Raw genomic sequence first — 17,309 nt, forward strand, 5'->3', positions numbered from 1 at the left:
GATGCTGGTGATGTCACAGGTGGCCACCATTTTGTGCTCCAGGCCCTCAGACAGAAGTTTCAGGGGTAAATAAAATGGCTCCCTGAATCCGCATCAACACTACAAAAAGTCTGGTGGTTCCCAAAAAGGAAAAATACCAACAGGGCTTGAGGCAAAAGTGGGACAAAATAAATAATGATGAGGAGGGACCACCCAAAGGGCTGACAGGTCTAACACGCGTCCCCCCCAGCTGAAAGTGGGGAGAGCTACCCAACCCCTTGGGAGTTCTCATCACTAAGGCGGAAATACCTTGAGAGACTGTCTGCATTGGCGTGGTCCACTCCAGGCCGATGTTCCACCTGAAAGTCCATCCCCTGTAGGGAAATAGACCACCTCAACAACTTGGGATTCTCCCCCTTCATCTGCATCAGCCAACGAAGGGGTCTGTGGTCGGTCTGAACTAGGAAGTGCGATCCAAACAGGTATGGCCGCAACTTCTTTAGAGCCCATACCACTGCAAAGGCTTCACGCTCTATTGCACTCCACTTCTGTTCCCTGGGAAGTAGTCTCCGGGATAGGAAGACCACGGGTTGATCCAGACCCTCTTCGTTGAGTTGCGATAACACTGCCCCAATGCCATGTTCTGATGCATCTGTCTGGACAATGAACTCCTTGGAAAAGTCTGGGGCCCTTAAGACCGGGGCCTCGCACATGGCTTTCTTCAATCTCACAAAGGCCTGCTGACAGGCCTCCGTCCAGACTACCCGTCGAGGTTGTTTCTTGGACGTGAGCTCCGTGAGGGGGGCTACGATGGTACCGTACCCCTTCACGAAGCGGCGGTAATATCCCGTGAGGCCCAGAAAAGCTCGGACCTCAGTCTGTGTCTTGGGGGGTTCCCAGGCCATGATGGCCTCGATCTTCGCCTGGAGGGGTTGCACCGCTCCCCTACCCACCAAGTGTCCAAGGTACACTACCGACCCCTGCCCGATCTGGCACTTGCTGGCCTTGATCGTCAATCCAGCTTGTCTCAGGGCCTGGAGAACAGCTTGCAGGTGACGCAAGTGATCCTCCCAGCTGTTACTGAAGACGGCTATGTCATCCAGATAAGCAGCAGAGAAACTCTCCATTCCGGTGAGGATCTGGTTTACCAGGCGCTGAAACGTGGCAGGTGCGTTCTTGAGCCCAAAGGGCATCACACAGAACTGGTAGTGGCCATTGGGCGTGGAGAAGGCTGACCTTTCCCTTGCTCCATCAGTCAAAGAGATCTGCCAGTACCCAGAAGTAAGGTCAAAGGAACTTAGATATTGGGCAGCTCCCAGCCGGTCAATCAATTCATCCGCCCTAGGGATCGGATGAGCATCAGTTTTGGTCACTGAATTCAGTCCCCGGTAGTCCACACAGAACCTCAGTTCTGGTTGGGCACCCGGTGGCGCAGCTTTTGGTACTAACACCACCGGACTGGACCAGGGGCTGCTAGAAGGTTCAATCACTCCTAGCTCCAGCATCTTAGTGACCTCACTATGAATGCTGGCCTTCACCTTGTCTGACATCCGGTAGATCTTGGACTTCACAGGTGGGCTGTCTCCTGTGTCCACGTCATGGACGCACAGGTGAGTCCTACCCGGGACAAGGGAGAACAACGAAGAGTACTGCCCCAAGGCCTGGCGACAGTCCTCCTGCTGTTCAGGAGTTAGGGATGGGGAGAGAATCACTCCCTCCACCGACCCATCCTTCTCTTGAGACGCAAACAGATCGGGAAGAGGCTCGCTTTCCACGTCCTCTCCTCCGTCAGTCACCATCATCAAGATGACTTCGGGCCTCTCGTGGTGGGGTTTGAGGCGGTTGGCGTGCAGCACCCGTAGGGGCTGACGAGGGGTCTTCAGGTCCACCAAGTAGGTAGCCTTACCCTTCTTCTCCAACACCTCAAAGGGTCCTGACCAGCGATCCTGGAGGGCACTAAGCTCTCCTGGTTCGATCACCCACACCTTCTGGCCAGGCTCCAACTCCACCGGGTGAGCGTTGTGGTCATACCACGCCTTCATTACTGCTTGGCTGGCTTCCAAGTTGTCAGAAGCTTGCTTCCACGACTTAGCCATTTGGCTCCGGAAGGCCAGCATGTAGCTCACCACATCCTGGGGAAGCTTTCTGGGAGTTCTTTCCCATCCGTCTCTCACCAGGTTGAGAGGTCCACGTACAGGGTGCCCATACAGAAGCTCGAAGGGGCTGAAGCCCACTCCCTTCTGTGGCACTTCCCTGTAAGAAAAGAGTAAACAGGGTAGGAGGACGTCCCATTTCCTCCGCAGGCTTTCAGGCAGACTTCTGATCATGCCTTTCAAGGTTTTGTTAAACCTCTCCACCAGACCATTGGTCTGGGGGTGGTAAGGAGTTGTGAACCGGTAGGTCACTCCACACTCCTTCCACATCGCCCGCATGTACGCTGACATGAAGTTGGTCCCCCTGTCGGACACAACTTCCTTGGGAAAACCCACTCGGGTAAAGATTCCCATCAGGGCCCTAGCCACAACAGGTGCTGTTATGGTCCTCAGAGGTATTGCCTCTGGGTACCGTGTGGCATGATCCACCAGGACCAGGATAAACCTGTGACCAGCTGACGTTGGCGGATCTAACGGACCCACAATGTCGATGCCCACCCTTTCAAAGGGGGTGCTAACGACAGGAAGTGGTTCCAGGGGAGCTTTCAGCTTCACCCCTGTTTTCCCACTGGCTTGGCAAGACACACATGTCCGGCAGTAGGTATCGGACGACACTTTCATTTGAGGCCAATAAAAGTGTGGGACAAGACGGGCGAAGGTCTTGTCTTGCCCCAGGTGTCCTGCCAAGGGGATCTCGTGAGCCAACTCCAGAAGGAAGGCTCGATAACGTTGAGGGACTACCAAGGCTCGTGACGATCCATGTAGGGGTGCCTTGGGTTCACTGTAGAGGAGGCCATCCTCCCAGTAAACACTGTAGTTCCCTTCAACGTTCCCTGCTGCCTGGGCTTGGGCCTGACGCCTTAGCCCCTCAAGGGTAGGGCACTCCCTCTGGCCCTGGCAGAATTCCTCCCTGGACGGGCCTCCCTCCACGTGCCACTCGGCCGGGATGGGTAGGTCCTCCAGCTTGGTAACGTCCCCCTCCGCAGACTCCTGGTCCACCACCTCCGGTGGCCTATCCGTCCTACGGGGTGTAGACGCCGAGGCAGGCTCCTCCTGTCCTCGGTTCTTCCCTTGACTGGCAGCTGGCTGGGCCTTTGTTCCAGGCTCCAGCCGAAACGAACTCCCTCTACGGGTAGTCGCGGACCTTGTGCTGACACAGGCCCAGTCAGGTGTACCCAGCATCTCAGTATGAGTCCGGTATTCCACCTCCTTCCAAGCATTGTGCTCCATGTCATTCCCCAGCAGACAATCAACTGGCACGGCAGGGCTTACGGCAACTCGAAGTGAACCTGCAACCCCCCCCCATTCAAAGGGAACCTCGGCCACTGGATAGTGACCTGTTCTGCCGTCAGCCATCGCAGCTGGGTGGAGTACATCGGGAATTACCTGCTCTGGAGACACCAGTTGACTACGTACCATAGTCATACTGGCTTCTGTGTCTCTCAGAGCCTCCCCTCTTTGGCCGTTGATGGTGACCCACTGCCCATACTTTACAGTATTTGCGGGCACCTGGATCTTAGGAACCATCTCCCGTTCTCCCAGGGACACTAAAGTGACACCCGCCCACTCCCTTCCCTTAGTTAAGGGCATCTCCTCCCCGAGCACTACACTAGCTACTCCGGGGGTCTTTCCTCCAGTGGGAGGGGGTGGTCGTTTCTGGCACTTCGGATCTCCTTTATAGTGTCCAACGCCACCGCACTCGTAGCAATGGATAACCCTTGGCTGCTGACTCTGGCCAGGATTGGGGTTTCTGGGTGGGTTAGCCCTAGGGGTGAATCCTGTTCCCTTGCCTTGGAAATTATTTTGGGGGCCTTTGGAGAACTCCTTTTTCTTTTCCCCTCCCTCTTTCTTCTGGGGGGCGCCCTGTCCGGCCTTTTGAGTATCCCCTCCAGTCCCCCTTGTGGACACCCGGGTACTAGCCCAAATGTCCGCCTCCTCAGCAAGCTTCCGGGGACTGGTCAGCTTGCTATCCACCAGGTGTTGACGCAGTTCAGGGAAACATTTTTCAAGCAGGTGTTCCTTCAGTACTAGGTCAAACAACCCCTCGTAGTTCCTCACTTCACTGCCCTGAATCCAACCTTCCAGTGCCTTCTTTGCATAGTCCAGGAAGTCCACCCAATTCTGTGTGCCCAGTTTGTGACTACCCCTGAACTTCTGTCTGTACTTTTCGGGTGTTAGTCCAAACTTCCTTATGAGCGCCAGTTTCATGGTGGGGTAGTGGGTCTGCTCATCCTCTTCGAGGGCCAATAAAGCATACCTACCAGCTGGAGGCATGTACTTGTACAATCCCCCTCCCCAGTACTTCACTGGAACCCCATGGGCCCTCAACGAGACCTCATAGGCCGCTAGCCACTTGGCGATATCGTCACCCACCCCATAGCTAGCTACTATGTCCTTTGGCAGGTAGGGTTTAGGTTCCCTGGTGATCTCTTGGATTTGGCTGCCACCATTAGGAACAGGTTGTGCCCCGATTCTCAGGATCTGAAGATCTATTTCTTTCAGTCGTAATTCATGGGCCATCCTCTGCTCCTCCTTCTCCTTCTCCAGCCTTGCTAAGTCCCATGTGAGCTGTCTTTTCTCCCTCCGGTCTGCTAACTCCACTTCAGATAAGCCACCGCTAGAGGCACGGCTGCCCTCCCTAGAAAGTGTCCTGGGCCCTGCTGACAGGTTCCCCACCTCAGGTTGGTACATCTCAGCCCCCTCGGGGTCAGGCTCTCCATCCCTGTCTTCCTCCTCAGCCTTGCTTGCTCGGCGTGCCTCCCCCCAAGCCCTTAAGCTGGTTTGGAGTGCACCCTTCTTTGCTCCTGGGGGACAGTACACCCCCTCCCGCTGGCAAAACTCCCTGAGCTGGGCCACAGTGTACGTTTCTAGATTTTCTAGTACAAACTCCATCTCGCCCACTCAGGTTAGAGGACAGGTTTTGTGCAGTAACAATGTAGGGGGGTACCTTATATAATACCTCCTCCCACCACCAGAGTAAATTTGGAAAAAACAAAAACCCACAATTAGGAAAGCCGCTTTGAGAAAACTCCCGGTGTAGGCCTATGGACTACCCACAGTTATTGACGAGTATACGTAGGCACAGCTCTATCCCACCACTGAACACCAATTTATGTTGGAAATGCCCACTCCCACTCCGCAGGGTGGTGGTGGACTTCCCGAACACACTGTGGTAGCTTGGCTCGAGTGGTCAGGAAACAGGCACCGTGCTAAGCATACAATATACCCATACAATAACCATGCGTGCATCCGTTCCAAAAACGACTCTACACCGTAAAAATTATGAAAATATCTTTCTTTATCTTTTTCTCTTAGTTGCTGATTGGAAAAATAAATAAGACAATCACAATATACAAGGCTTATTAAATAGTGCAGGTCAAATAAATACTGGCTTAACGATTCAATAAATAGGGGAGATCATACATATTAAAGACATAAATATAAGTGCAGTTAATACAGGCAATTAAATATTCTGAGGCAATAAATACTGTAACCAATAAATATTGTGCATCAATAAATACTGTGGACCAATAAATACAGTGAAGCAATAAATAGGTTAAACACAATAAATACAGTACCCCCAATAAATAATTAAAAGCATACAGTAACACTCATATAATCAGATCACATTTGAGATTACTATGGGCTAATTTGGCCCAGGCACAGCCTGTGGGGATGTGGAAGGCTTGAGGGTGTCTAATCCCTGGCTTGGACAAGGCTGAGGCCTAAACTGAGGTAGATCAAGGGGGGGATACCAGAGACCTGGCTCTCTCACTCTACACAACCCCTCTAAAGTAGACTCAGCTCACCCCTGGCACAGTCCAGCTGGTTCCAGCACCTCTCTAACCCCTAGAGTAGTCTCTCAGGATTCCACAGGGCCTTTGGCGCCCTCTATTCCACTTACTGCCCTTTTTCTGAAGTTCCGACGCCGCTGGAGTCGTGTCGACGCCGTGAGGCGGATCCGGTTCGATGTCGGCGGCCTCGGCACAATGTCAGTTCCTGACGACGCCGGTAGGCGGTTCCGGTTCGATGTTGGCGGCCTCGGCTCGATCTCGACCTCCGATTCGATGGCGTCGGGCAGTCTTTACTCGATGTCGACTTCGGGCGGCTCCGGTCCGATGGCGACCTCGGCTTCGATGACGTCGGCCGGCCTGGCCTCGATGTCGACTTCCGGCGGCTCCGGAGTGCGATCTCCACTCCCGACCTCCGATGCTCCTCTCCTCAGGTTTCCGGCGACTCCGGAGTGCGACCTCCACTCCCGACCTCCGGCACGATTCTCCTCAGGTTCCGGCGACTCCGGAGTGCGATCTCCACTCCCGACCTCCGGCACGCTTCACCTCGGTCTCCGACGACTCCGGAGGGCGGACTTCACTCCTCCGATGACGCCGCTCACTCGACCTCGGGTGACTTCCTCCTCGACCTCTGGTTTTCTCTACGACCTCTGACGGCGCCCTCTCTCGACCTCTGGCGGCTCCGGGTACGACGTCTGCTTTTCCAGTCAGCGCCGCTTCTCCACCTCGGGCTCCAGGTCTCAGGCTACTCGACGTCGGACTCCAGGGAAACCAATATTCAGGTCAGGATCTTGCTGTTCTTTGGTTCTAAGGCCTGTTCCTGCTGTCCAGGTCCTTAGGATGGTTTTTCTTGCTTCTTCCCACACAGGGCTCCAGGCTGGGCTCAGTCAGTAGGGACTAGTATCAAGGGTGGGTTTATGGACCCCACTCCAGGCACAAGTTTCCACCCCTGCTGCCTCACTCCTTCCTCCTTCAGGTTTCTGCTGCTCACTCTTCACCAGTCAGGTGCCAACTGCCAGCTCCAACTGCCAACTCTCTGTCTTAGCTTCCCAACATTCTAAACCGCCTCCAACGGTCACAGAGTTCTGGAATGTTCTGGAAGGTGCTAGTAGGTTCCAGTGGATGCTGGTGATGTCACAGGTGGCCACCATTTTGTGCTCCAGGCCCTCAGACAGAAGTTTCAGGGGTAAATAAAATGGCTCCCTGAATCCGCATCAACACTACAAAAAGTCTGGTGGTTCCCAAAAAGGAAAAATACCAACAGGGCTTGAGGCAAAAGTGGGACAAAATAAATAATGATGAGGAGGGACCACCCAAAGGGCTGACAGGTCTAACAGTATGTAAACATTTCGGCTTGTTAGAGCTTGTGGCTCTTGTCGAGGCCATTGAGTTTACTGTATGGCTTCACACTTGTGTCAAGCAGAGTGGGCCGTCCTGGCTCTCTGCAGAGCCCTCCCTCCCCCCCCCCCCTCCTTGCTCTCTTCGACAGGTTTGCTTTGCCACACCAGTGCTTTCACAGCAGAGGTGGAAAGGGGGCATGGTGTCTGCTCTAGGGCTTTGGCTTTTCAAACCTAGGCCACAGCTTTGCTGCTGGCAGCTGGCTTGCATCTGAGCGAGTTCACTTTAAACCGTGGGGGAAATCATTTCCGGCTCAGCAATTAAACAGCAAAGGGGTTAAACACGCAAACTCTAGAGTCAATAGAATCCGCATGCATGGCGATCAAACCCCAAGTTCGGAGATTCATTACTTTGCTACATAAAACCGTGAGCCTTCGGTCCCCGTGAGGCTAGGTCAGGCGTCGGTGGGAAGGACACCTGCACAGCTTTCCCCAGGTGACAAGGCCAGGCATTTATGCAGTTGTGCAGGTATTCATGTTTTTATATAGATTCACATGTTACTCTGGGGTTAGTCTGAATATTAGTGGTTCTTCTTATAGCGCCGCATTCCACTTTGAGCTCATCTCAGAGCGCTGCAAGTGCATGCTTACATTGCAAGGTTACAGTCTTGGGGCTATTGCCATCAGATGAACCACGAGATTACGCAAGGTATAATGGTGTACTCTCAAATGTTCTTTATATTACTGTGGTGGGAAGGTCCCTCGCACAGGGTCACTGCTTTTGAATTATATATAATATGACATGCAAATTAATTAATGTTCAGGATCTATTCATTGAAATTATTTTATTTAATCGCATTAAATGTGATAGACATATAAATGAATCTGGATGACCTGACACACCTTAGATTATGTAATCTGTTTGGTTATATTCATTATCACATAGTGCAAATGAATGTGCCTGAAGTCATATACTTGAATAGAAAGTACTTAGGTTGCCAAGCTTTGGAAAAGCAAACATGAATGGTGTAAGTCAAACAATTTACTGTTCCTTTCAGATGTATATTGCTAGTGATGGCTCTCCTTGTCCGTGTTTTACCTGGAGGACCTGGTTGTGAGTGTGCCCCTCTGCACTTGCTCTTCCATTTCAAACCCCTACTCCCACCACCACCCTTGGTGCCCAATTGACATAAACCACAGAGAAAGAAGATTGACGTCCATCTTTACTGAGCCATGTCTAGCCTAAAAATGTTTCAGGTTCAGATCATACATTTGTTGGCTCTGGCTAAACACTTATAAGGTCCCAAAGGCGAGACCTATTGGCTATGCCAATGCTTGTTTTGATTTCTTGAGTTTTTTTTAGCTTTCTTGGACTTACCCGATTCCTGCGACCTCGATGACATTTAGTCACTGAAGCAGCCTCAGGACCAAGAGAGTGTACGCACCCTTGACCTAGACTGGAACCACTCCCTAGACTTGGGAAGTTTGACGCCTGTGAGTTTTGCTTCTTGGTCATGAATGGCCTTCCGATTCATATTCACACACCAAAAGCATGTGTGGAACCAATGCACCACAAGCAGATGTCATGGGTGTCAGACATGACATCGGTCAGTGACAGCCTTGACTCAACATGAACTCTGTTAGTTTGGGACATATATGTGCCCTTCAATAGAACTAAACAGAAATTTACAGAGAATAATTCTGTCAGAAGGACAGGATACAGAAGCTCCAGATGCCAGTCGAAAGCCATGGAAAACAAGCATTGGCATAGCCAATAGGTCTCGCCTTTGGGACCTTATAAGTGTTTAGCCATGCAACAGTTGCATAACTAAATTCTTATAAGGTCCCAAAAGCGAGACCTATTGTCTATGCAAAGCGGCCGCGAAAGTGAAAGTGATCGCGATCACGATCAAACATCAAAGCGGCCGCAAAACCGAAAGTAATCACGGTAAAGCGCAGCGCGCGCGCCCGCGCACATGCACTGTGGCTCTAGGCTGGCCTGGTAGCACTTTTTGGAGCCCTCTCAATAAGTCTCGCCAGACCAGCGCCTGCGCTGGGTCAGGCGAGACCTAAAAACGAACTGATATCAGCGCACAGGGATGGCACAGATGTAGTGGCTCAGACTTCACATCTGGGGAGGGACGGATCTGATGGAGAGCCGCACAATGCCACCTGCATACGCACGAGGGAAATGCTACAAACCCTTCCAGACCCAGTGTGGTGTCTGTGAAAATTCAAAAGGTGAGGAATCTGCAGTTAGACGTCCAAAACTGTCAGAAATAAGGCTTTGCAGTTACACACAAAGAGGAAAACACAGCATCATAGACTTTCAATCAGAGGGTGCTTTCTTCTTGGATATATCTGTCAATGTTCAGGAAAAGGTTGATTACTATTCGCAAAGTATACAGATAGCAGTGAGATGAAAAGAAAAAACCCATGCTACGTCAAACGTGGAGAAACTGCACCATCAGAACGCCCCGGGCAATCTGAGGTAGTTCTAAGGACAGTTGAGAAAGAGGTGGCAAGGGAGCTGCTACAGTCAATACAGGTTGTGTCACTGGGTTCAGGACATTTTTCACAAAATTATTTGGCCCATACGCCTATCTTAAGTAACTGGATGTCAAGAAATCGAATGGCTCTTTCACAGGAGTTTGAAGATATGCAACTGTCATACGGTGGAATTAGTGGAGATGATGGCAAGAGGCTGGGGAGTAGGTGCTCTCTACTTCTTACTCCTAATATTCCTTATCTGCTACACCGGGTAGATGGAGATGTTAAACTGACCAATATCGGACTGTTCTTCATAAACACAAACCTGTACAGGTGATGCTGCGGACTATCAGACATAGTTTTGGTACCATACGTTCCCAGCAGGGCCGGACTAGCCGTAGCGGGCATCGGGTGTTTCCCCGGGAGGCTGGAAGGGTGGAGGCCGGTTTTGCAGCAGTGGGGACCTGTTTTGTTGCTGGGGGCTAGTTTTGTAGGGGTGCTGCAATTTCAAGCCCCAGTGACAAAAGCATGCCCCCCACTCGCTGAGGGGCTGGTCCGCCCAAATTGCCAGGGCCGCTTGGAGTTCCCAGTCCGGCCCTGGTTCCCAGCTTCATTTTGACATGGAAGCAGTAGGAATGAAAGCTGAACTTGTTGATCCTTGGGCTGTATCAAGAACACATTCTACTTCGACATGCAGGACCATAACAGGTTCATGCATGTGTTTTTGCTCAACTGATGCTGTCTGCAGAGTGTGCTAGAAAACAGAGTAGCGGCTACCTTGTCGCGTTTCTGAGCTGGGAGCTGCACTGTCTAACTCTTATATGGTAAATTGAGATTTTTTAAGTTCATGTATGCACTGGAGATAAAGCTGTTTCAGCCGGTCTGGTGCATGACCCTTCTGGACCGTTACATGGCTGCTGAAGAAGATTATAGGGAATGTGGTTCCCATAGGCATGTTTTCAGACTATCACACACCAAAGCTAAGAACAAGAGTGCTGGGTTCAGCGTTTTATGGGAGGACATTGATTCTAGAGGCGTCCTATGCACAGTCATTTGTAATTCCACAATTCCGATACCTGATCTTTGACATAGCAAAGCTTCATCCCACTCTAAGTGAAGAAGGATGACATCCAGGTGATGCCTCTTTCCTAGGGCAGACACCCTGCTCATAGCTGAGCTGTGCAACTGCTAGCCACTATACAGCAATGTGCAGGGAACAGTGAGCTGAAGCCGTAAGAGGGTGGCCATGCTACCAAAATAGGGGAGGAACTAGGAACAAGGATTTTAGGGGTTCCAAGGACCTTGTAGATGGTCAAAATGGCATATTAGGTGGCTCATCATAGCCCGAGTGGGTTGTAGCATGAGCATCCATCCCAGAAACTGCTTTGACACAAAAGCAGACCAAAGCAGTAAAAAGTATAGCAAAATCCGGTGCTTTCCGATTTCTTGAAACGCAAATAATCCTTTCTGTGGTGTTTTATCAGAACTGATTTTAACTAAAAAACTGGAAGCCCTATTTATATCCGTGAAAAACGAGTGTAAAAAATCTGAAAAGATCTGAATCCAGTCCGGGAATAGCATCCACACATTTCGGTAGGGAAATCTAAGGTATGGTGGCATCTGAGGGGAGGGACAAAATAATCGTTGCAACCTCAATTGCTGGAGCAGAGACCCAAACACTGAAGTGGATAGGCTAAATAGTTAAATTTGCATGGTTTAATGCTGCTGTAGGATTCTCAGCCTAACAAAAGGATAAAAACTAATGTATTAAAAGGTCCTATGATGCAGAAAATTCACACTTGGGCGATTGTGTGCTGTACGCTGTATGGTTACTGTGGAACTGATACATGGGAACACTCTTAGCATGTTAAAGAAGCAATATCTCTTAACACTTAAGGTAGCCACAATGTTATTGCTCCTGCATGAGTTTCCATTATATCCGGACCGCCAAATGAGGAAACAGGTTTCAATGTGCATCTAATTTAATTGACCTTTGCCAGACTTTTCACTTGCTCTCTTATTATGTAGTATGCTATAACACTGTAAGGCATTTATTCACAAACACACATTCAAGTACATTACAGTGGGTCATCTAGGTACCGATTCCGATAAAGTGAGATTTACCTTCTCGAATGGTGTATTTTCGTCCCAATCTTGCTCTGCTGCTTCTATTTCAGGTATCCCTTTTACACTGTCCAGGTGAGACCAACGGCATGGTTCTCCAATCCAGGCCGAAAGGGCATAAAAGCTCAGCTGTAGCTCAGCCTTGGAGCAGCCGCTTTGCTTCTGGCCACGTGAAACTTTGCTTCGTTGGGAGAGCGGACAGTTTCTGAGTAGGGAACCTTCCTTATGCAGGACAATGAACAGACGAGTCACACATTGCTGACCACTCACGTGGCCTGGAATGATGGATCTGGTAATGTCACCTTTTTCCTGTATCCTTGCAGACTTTGCCTTAGGAGGGCCCATACTACTGTCAGCGTCCTGGTCTACCTTTTGAGGTTCTCGAGCAGGATTCATGTCACCTTCATTGTAGGAAGACCTAGATGTTTCTCCTGACTCCACTGGGATGGGGTCTGTTGGCTCTGTCTGAGATGAGGTTGAAGGTTCATCTAAAGTCTCAGCATCGTCAATGAAAAACTGGATGTATACTCTGCACAAAGGATGATAAAAGACAGAAAAAAAAGAATGGCTATTGTTAGTTCCCTGAATAATAGTTCATCTACTAATGCAGGATATGAAAAGAAAGTTTGCTAGCAATAACTTTTTGGATGGGTGACTTACCTGTCTGTGCAGAGATATAAAGTACAGCTCATCGGCTCTCTTTATTCCATTATTCCTTTACCTGTTCCCAATGTCAGTGACCCCCTGATAGACTAAACATTGCCATCCACCACCTCTAAAAGATCCAAGCTATCCTTGACAAAGGCCGACTGAACTGCGCCCTCATCATCATTTGCTCTGCATCCAACATCTTACACCACCCGCACCACATACCAGAAAAATATCTGGACTGGCGCTTTCTAGATGCCAGAATACCGCTGTCTTGGATGTACAACAAGGGGAATTCTTATTCACAATGATCAATGTATATTTGTTTCATTTTTTTGTAGTCGAAAGAAGGGTATAGGACAGGCAGAGGAAAAGAGGGGCCCAATTGAGAAGAGACTGTAAACCCAAATTACAGGTTTTGCAGCAAAATTCCATTTGTTATGCGTAATATCTGCAATTTCAAATTGACCGGCAGCAGCTATGAATCCAAAGAGCAAAGATCGCAGAATACGCAGCAGTTTAAAAAAAGGATTAGAGGACAATCTGATCTGACAAAAAAGCTATTGCAAAACCAGCTTAATGTAGAAGGTTAAAATCACTTTATTATTGGAGGATTTTGCACTGAAAAAATTATTCCACAAAAAAAGGTGGGAATTAAACCAATCAGTGAAACAATGATATGTCACCTGCCAGGTGCTCTGAATCTGCCACTAAGCTCCTTTGGATTGTCCAAAGCTTCCAACCAGCTCCTGGGGGTCATCAATCCGTCCTGCCAATCAGCAATATTTGATTAACTCATACTTAATGCTCAGTGCTGGATTACCAAATGGGAAAAGTAGGCACCAGCTTATATGCCCCACTCCTTTTAGGGGCCCCACGACAACTGATCAAAATAATATTGATTTGATCTTGAAATCAATCAACCAGAAGCATCCGACTCACATAAAAGTTTGTCTTTTAAAAGCTCATCTTCTGACCTCTGTAAGTTTGTAAAAATAAATATGGTGCAAACTGCGTATGTGAAATGTACAGTAGTTATTGTCATCTCCATCTAGCAACTGACGTGTACACTACTTAGGGCCCGATTCCGATGTAGTTCGGAAGGCCTCCGAATCGGATTTGGCTTTGCCGAATCCGATTTGTAGCCCTTGTTTACGACCGAATCGTACACTGGTTTGAACGACCAAGTACAATGCAAAGATCGCGTAAGCGCCGACTGAATCGTTTCCGAACCCGAAACGCAACGTACGACTAGTTCGAGGCCGGATCGCACCGTGCAATGGAGCCAAATTCCAACCAAACGAGTACAATGCACAATTCGCACAGCCGCTTCACCTCGGTCTCAGCGGGACAAAACCGCTGTGGGAAGTGTACTTCGAGGGGGCCGTAGAAGGCCCCCCTGCATCCGGGGCCCCCCAAATCTGTCACGGGGGGGTGCCCATGGGTCCCCCAATCCAGGCATGCACAGTCTGACGGGCACCATGGAGTGCCCGCCACAGGGTTTACGCTTTTCCCCACCCCCCTCTTTCTGCTATAGGAGCCTGTGTACGCGTCTGTAAACAGGCTCCCATGGAGTTCAAAGGAAGTCCGACCAAACCGAGTCCGTAAGCATACAGCAGCATCGGACTTGCTTTTTCAGACTCCAGGAGCACGTCTCGCTCGGAAAGCCCTCCGGAACCGAGTCCTACGGAGGGCTTTCCTAGCGAGAGCGGAATCGGGCCCTTAGTGTTGGTGTAGGTCAAACTAACAAGCATTCGCAATGCCATAGGTCTCGCATTTGTTAAAGTTAGAGATGTTGGCGTTGAAAATAACACATTTTTTTTACTTTAGTTTTTTATTTGCAGTGGAGTTATTATATTTGCATAGCACGACTGCCAATGGTATAAAAAAACAAATGTAAAAAACATTCATTTTCAATGCCAAGAGGTCTAACTTTAACAAATGTGAGACCTATTGCATTAGAAATGTAATCGGTCTTGCATTTGTTGGAGTTGGAGTTGGAGTTATTGGCATTATAAATGCCAAAGTTTTTTACCTAGCCATGTTGCAGTACCATATGTGGCTAAAAGGGGTCCCATGGGACCTCTTTTGGTCACATATGGTGCTGCAACCTGCAGAAGATATGGTAAATCCACCCTACCCATAATGCATTGCATGCAAGACAGTACCACGAGTACATTCAAATAGCTATGTCCATATATACAATTAGTAGCTTTGAAATGTGACAACATAATTATTATGTTAATTTCGGATTAGGTTCTACTCTGTTTAGAGCTGATGAGTGGAAATTTATAGAAGGTCTCATATAAATATGAGATGTGCTTGTGAGTAAAATAACCACTGCCAACCATGATTTGGACCAAGATGTGTCCTGCCTGAAGCCCTTTAAGAAAATAGTGCTCTGAGGCTGTAATTAAAACCTAGGGTGTAACAACACATGTAACAGGGGATGTCCTCATGAGGCTACAAGAAGAGACAAGGCGGTACTAAGGAGGGACTAATAAGCCTATTGACCAATTAAAAGCCACCATTTACAAAGGACAGGAGCCTATTAAAAAGATGGGTGGAGCTTTATGCCCATATCCTGAATACAGCATGTCTCGAAGAGACAGCGCAAGCACCGCCTAGGTGAGACCTAAAAACGTATATTAGGGGATAATTTGTGAGGGGGGCCTTGATCTTTTGGCTGCCAAGGGGCCTCCAAAGGGTTTAATTCGGCGCTGTTAATGCTTCACACTTAGATCCTGGTTTTCCACCAATGGATGCCTGGTCTCATTCAAATTCTCCTATGCTTGTGTTTGTTCAATCCCATTATTGGTGTTTCAGTCCCATATTGCAGGATTTCAGTCACTGACAGTTCCCAAACCATTCACCCCATATTCTCCTCTTGAATACTCGGCCATTGGATACATCCAGTTGTTCATTTCCAGCCACCAGAGTCCACTTCCAGGCTTCTCTTGGAAGTATAGAACTATTCCTTCCCAAAACTCCTCATAGCCTCTGGTTCAAAGAATTGTGAGCTCCTCCACTAGTCCCTAGTGCTCCCTTTCAATGCCTGAAGCTTGCTTTGAAGTCAATAGTACACCAGTCCCAGAACCCACAGCGTCCACTTCTCGATTCACGAGATCTCTTCTCAATCCCTACTGCTCATTCGAAAGTCTCCAAAGAATCATTTCAGTCTCCAAAGCTACCTTCCTAGTCTGCATAGTCCCACTTACAGTCCCAGGACTGTACTACTCTGAGATGTTACCTTACCCGTGGCTAGAGCCCCCTTTCACCAGTCTAAGCACGTCTGTTTCAAAACGTTCAGATCCTCTACCAACCACTCCTGCTCTCCATCGAATACTAGTGCTCTTTTCTCAGTACCCAGAGCTCCTCTCTCTGTCCCTGACATTCCTTTCCAATTCTCAGGAATTTGCTTCTATTCTCTCAACCCCCATTTCCAAGAGTAATAACTTTTTTATCTTCTATATTATATAGTCAGTTTTTTGAAAGAGCAACCTGTGCCATGTCTTAGGGATGTAGTAAGAGTTCTGAGAATTCTCCTGCTTTTTTCCCTCATTTACTTGTGTTGTAATGACTCACCTACAATTTGTCTCCTTAATGTATTCTCTGTTCTGTAGCTGCTCCCAGGAGGGAAAGTTGCTCTGCACGAGTCGTTCCACAACCAATTGGTACTTCTCCACCTGTAATATGTAGCCTATTGAAGAGATGTGAATAATATAAGTATAGGGATAACCAAAAGCAGGCATACTTATTTAGTTGTCTCGGAGAACGAAGAGTGGTGTATGCGGGGACATTGGCTGTTACCTATAAGTGAGGATGAATAAAAGCAGAATGACCCATGGACCATCATCAATAGCTCCACTCTCCCAGAACACACCATAACAACATCCATTAGAGTTAACCATACCCAGGACCAAAAGCAGTCCAAATACACAAGTGAGCGCAAAGAGATGCTGACATGAATGATGGGTAGCCACATAGACCAAAGAGAAAAGGTTAGTGAATTCAGAGACATCTAGAGAGGTCATAGTAAGCACAAAGATCTCTGAAGCAGCTTCAGAAAGACCAATGCAAATAAAGATGCAGCAGCATAACTGAAAATAAGTACTGGAGGCACACCTTAGTAGTCAAAAGTAAAGGTTATTTGGGAATGTTTGCCCTGTAAGAGTTAAGGCATAATATACACAAACAGACTGGTAAGACAAAACAAAATGATGGATGTTTTATTTTCTATTTTTTTTATTTCGCATTTCTGAGTAACATCATCAACTGACATGTTTCATACAAGGAACTTTTTTTTAAAGGTTTAAAGTAAGTAATGTTGCTCCAAAAAAAGCCCACATGCAAAGATACTTACTTTAAACCTTGGGAAAGCCCCAAGAACGAAAAACACAACTTTGATCAAATATTTGAACTCAGCAATGTGTATAATAGATCTTAACACTTACCAGGCAAATACCCACAACTAGCCTTATACTTTTACTACTCAGGTGTTCATCCAGTAACTGTTTTCAAAGAGTGTAGAAAGGCTGCAGACAAAAAGTAGTTGCAGAATGTCTCTAGAGTATATAATGATGACATAAAAAGGAAGGGAGCTTTAGTGCAAGGATTAGGGGATACAGAAAGCCAGAAACACCATGAGCAGAACTAGTGATGTAGAGAGAGAGAGATGTGGGATGACTGCAGCAAAGGAACGAATAAAGAGTGACTATGTAGAAAGATAGATTGCAGAAAGCATAGACACTGAGAAAGACTGCATGGTGGATGAAGAGTGAGACTTC

The 17,309-nt window shown here is 48.4% G+C and overlaps 1 protein-coding gene across 1 annotated transcript in view; it reads right to left on the reverse strand.

Annotated features, from left to right (window-relative positions):
- CTC1 (CST telomere replication complex component 1) overlaps positions 1-17,309 on the reverse strand; it is a 191,922-nt gene that overhangs the window by 89,356 nt on the left and 85,257 nt on the right. The window contains exons 12-13 of the mRNA XM_085636896.1: positions 16,108-16,222; positions 11,875-12,403 (exon numbers count right to left, since the gene is read on the reverse strand). Of these exons, the coding sequence (XP_085493022.1) occupies positions 11,875-12,403; positions 16,108-16,222 (644 nt within the window). The remainder of the gene's footprint in view (positions 1-11,874; positions 12,404-16,107; positions 16,223-17,309) is intronic.

This window comes from Triturus cristatus, chromosome 12 (genome assembly GCF_964204655.1).
Source record: "Triturus cristatus chromosome 12, aTriCri1.1, whole genome shotgun sequence".
Taxonomy (NCBI): domain Eukaryota; kingdom Metazoa; phylum Chordata; class Amphibia; order Caudata; family Salamandridae; genus Triturus; species Triturus cristatus.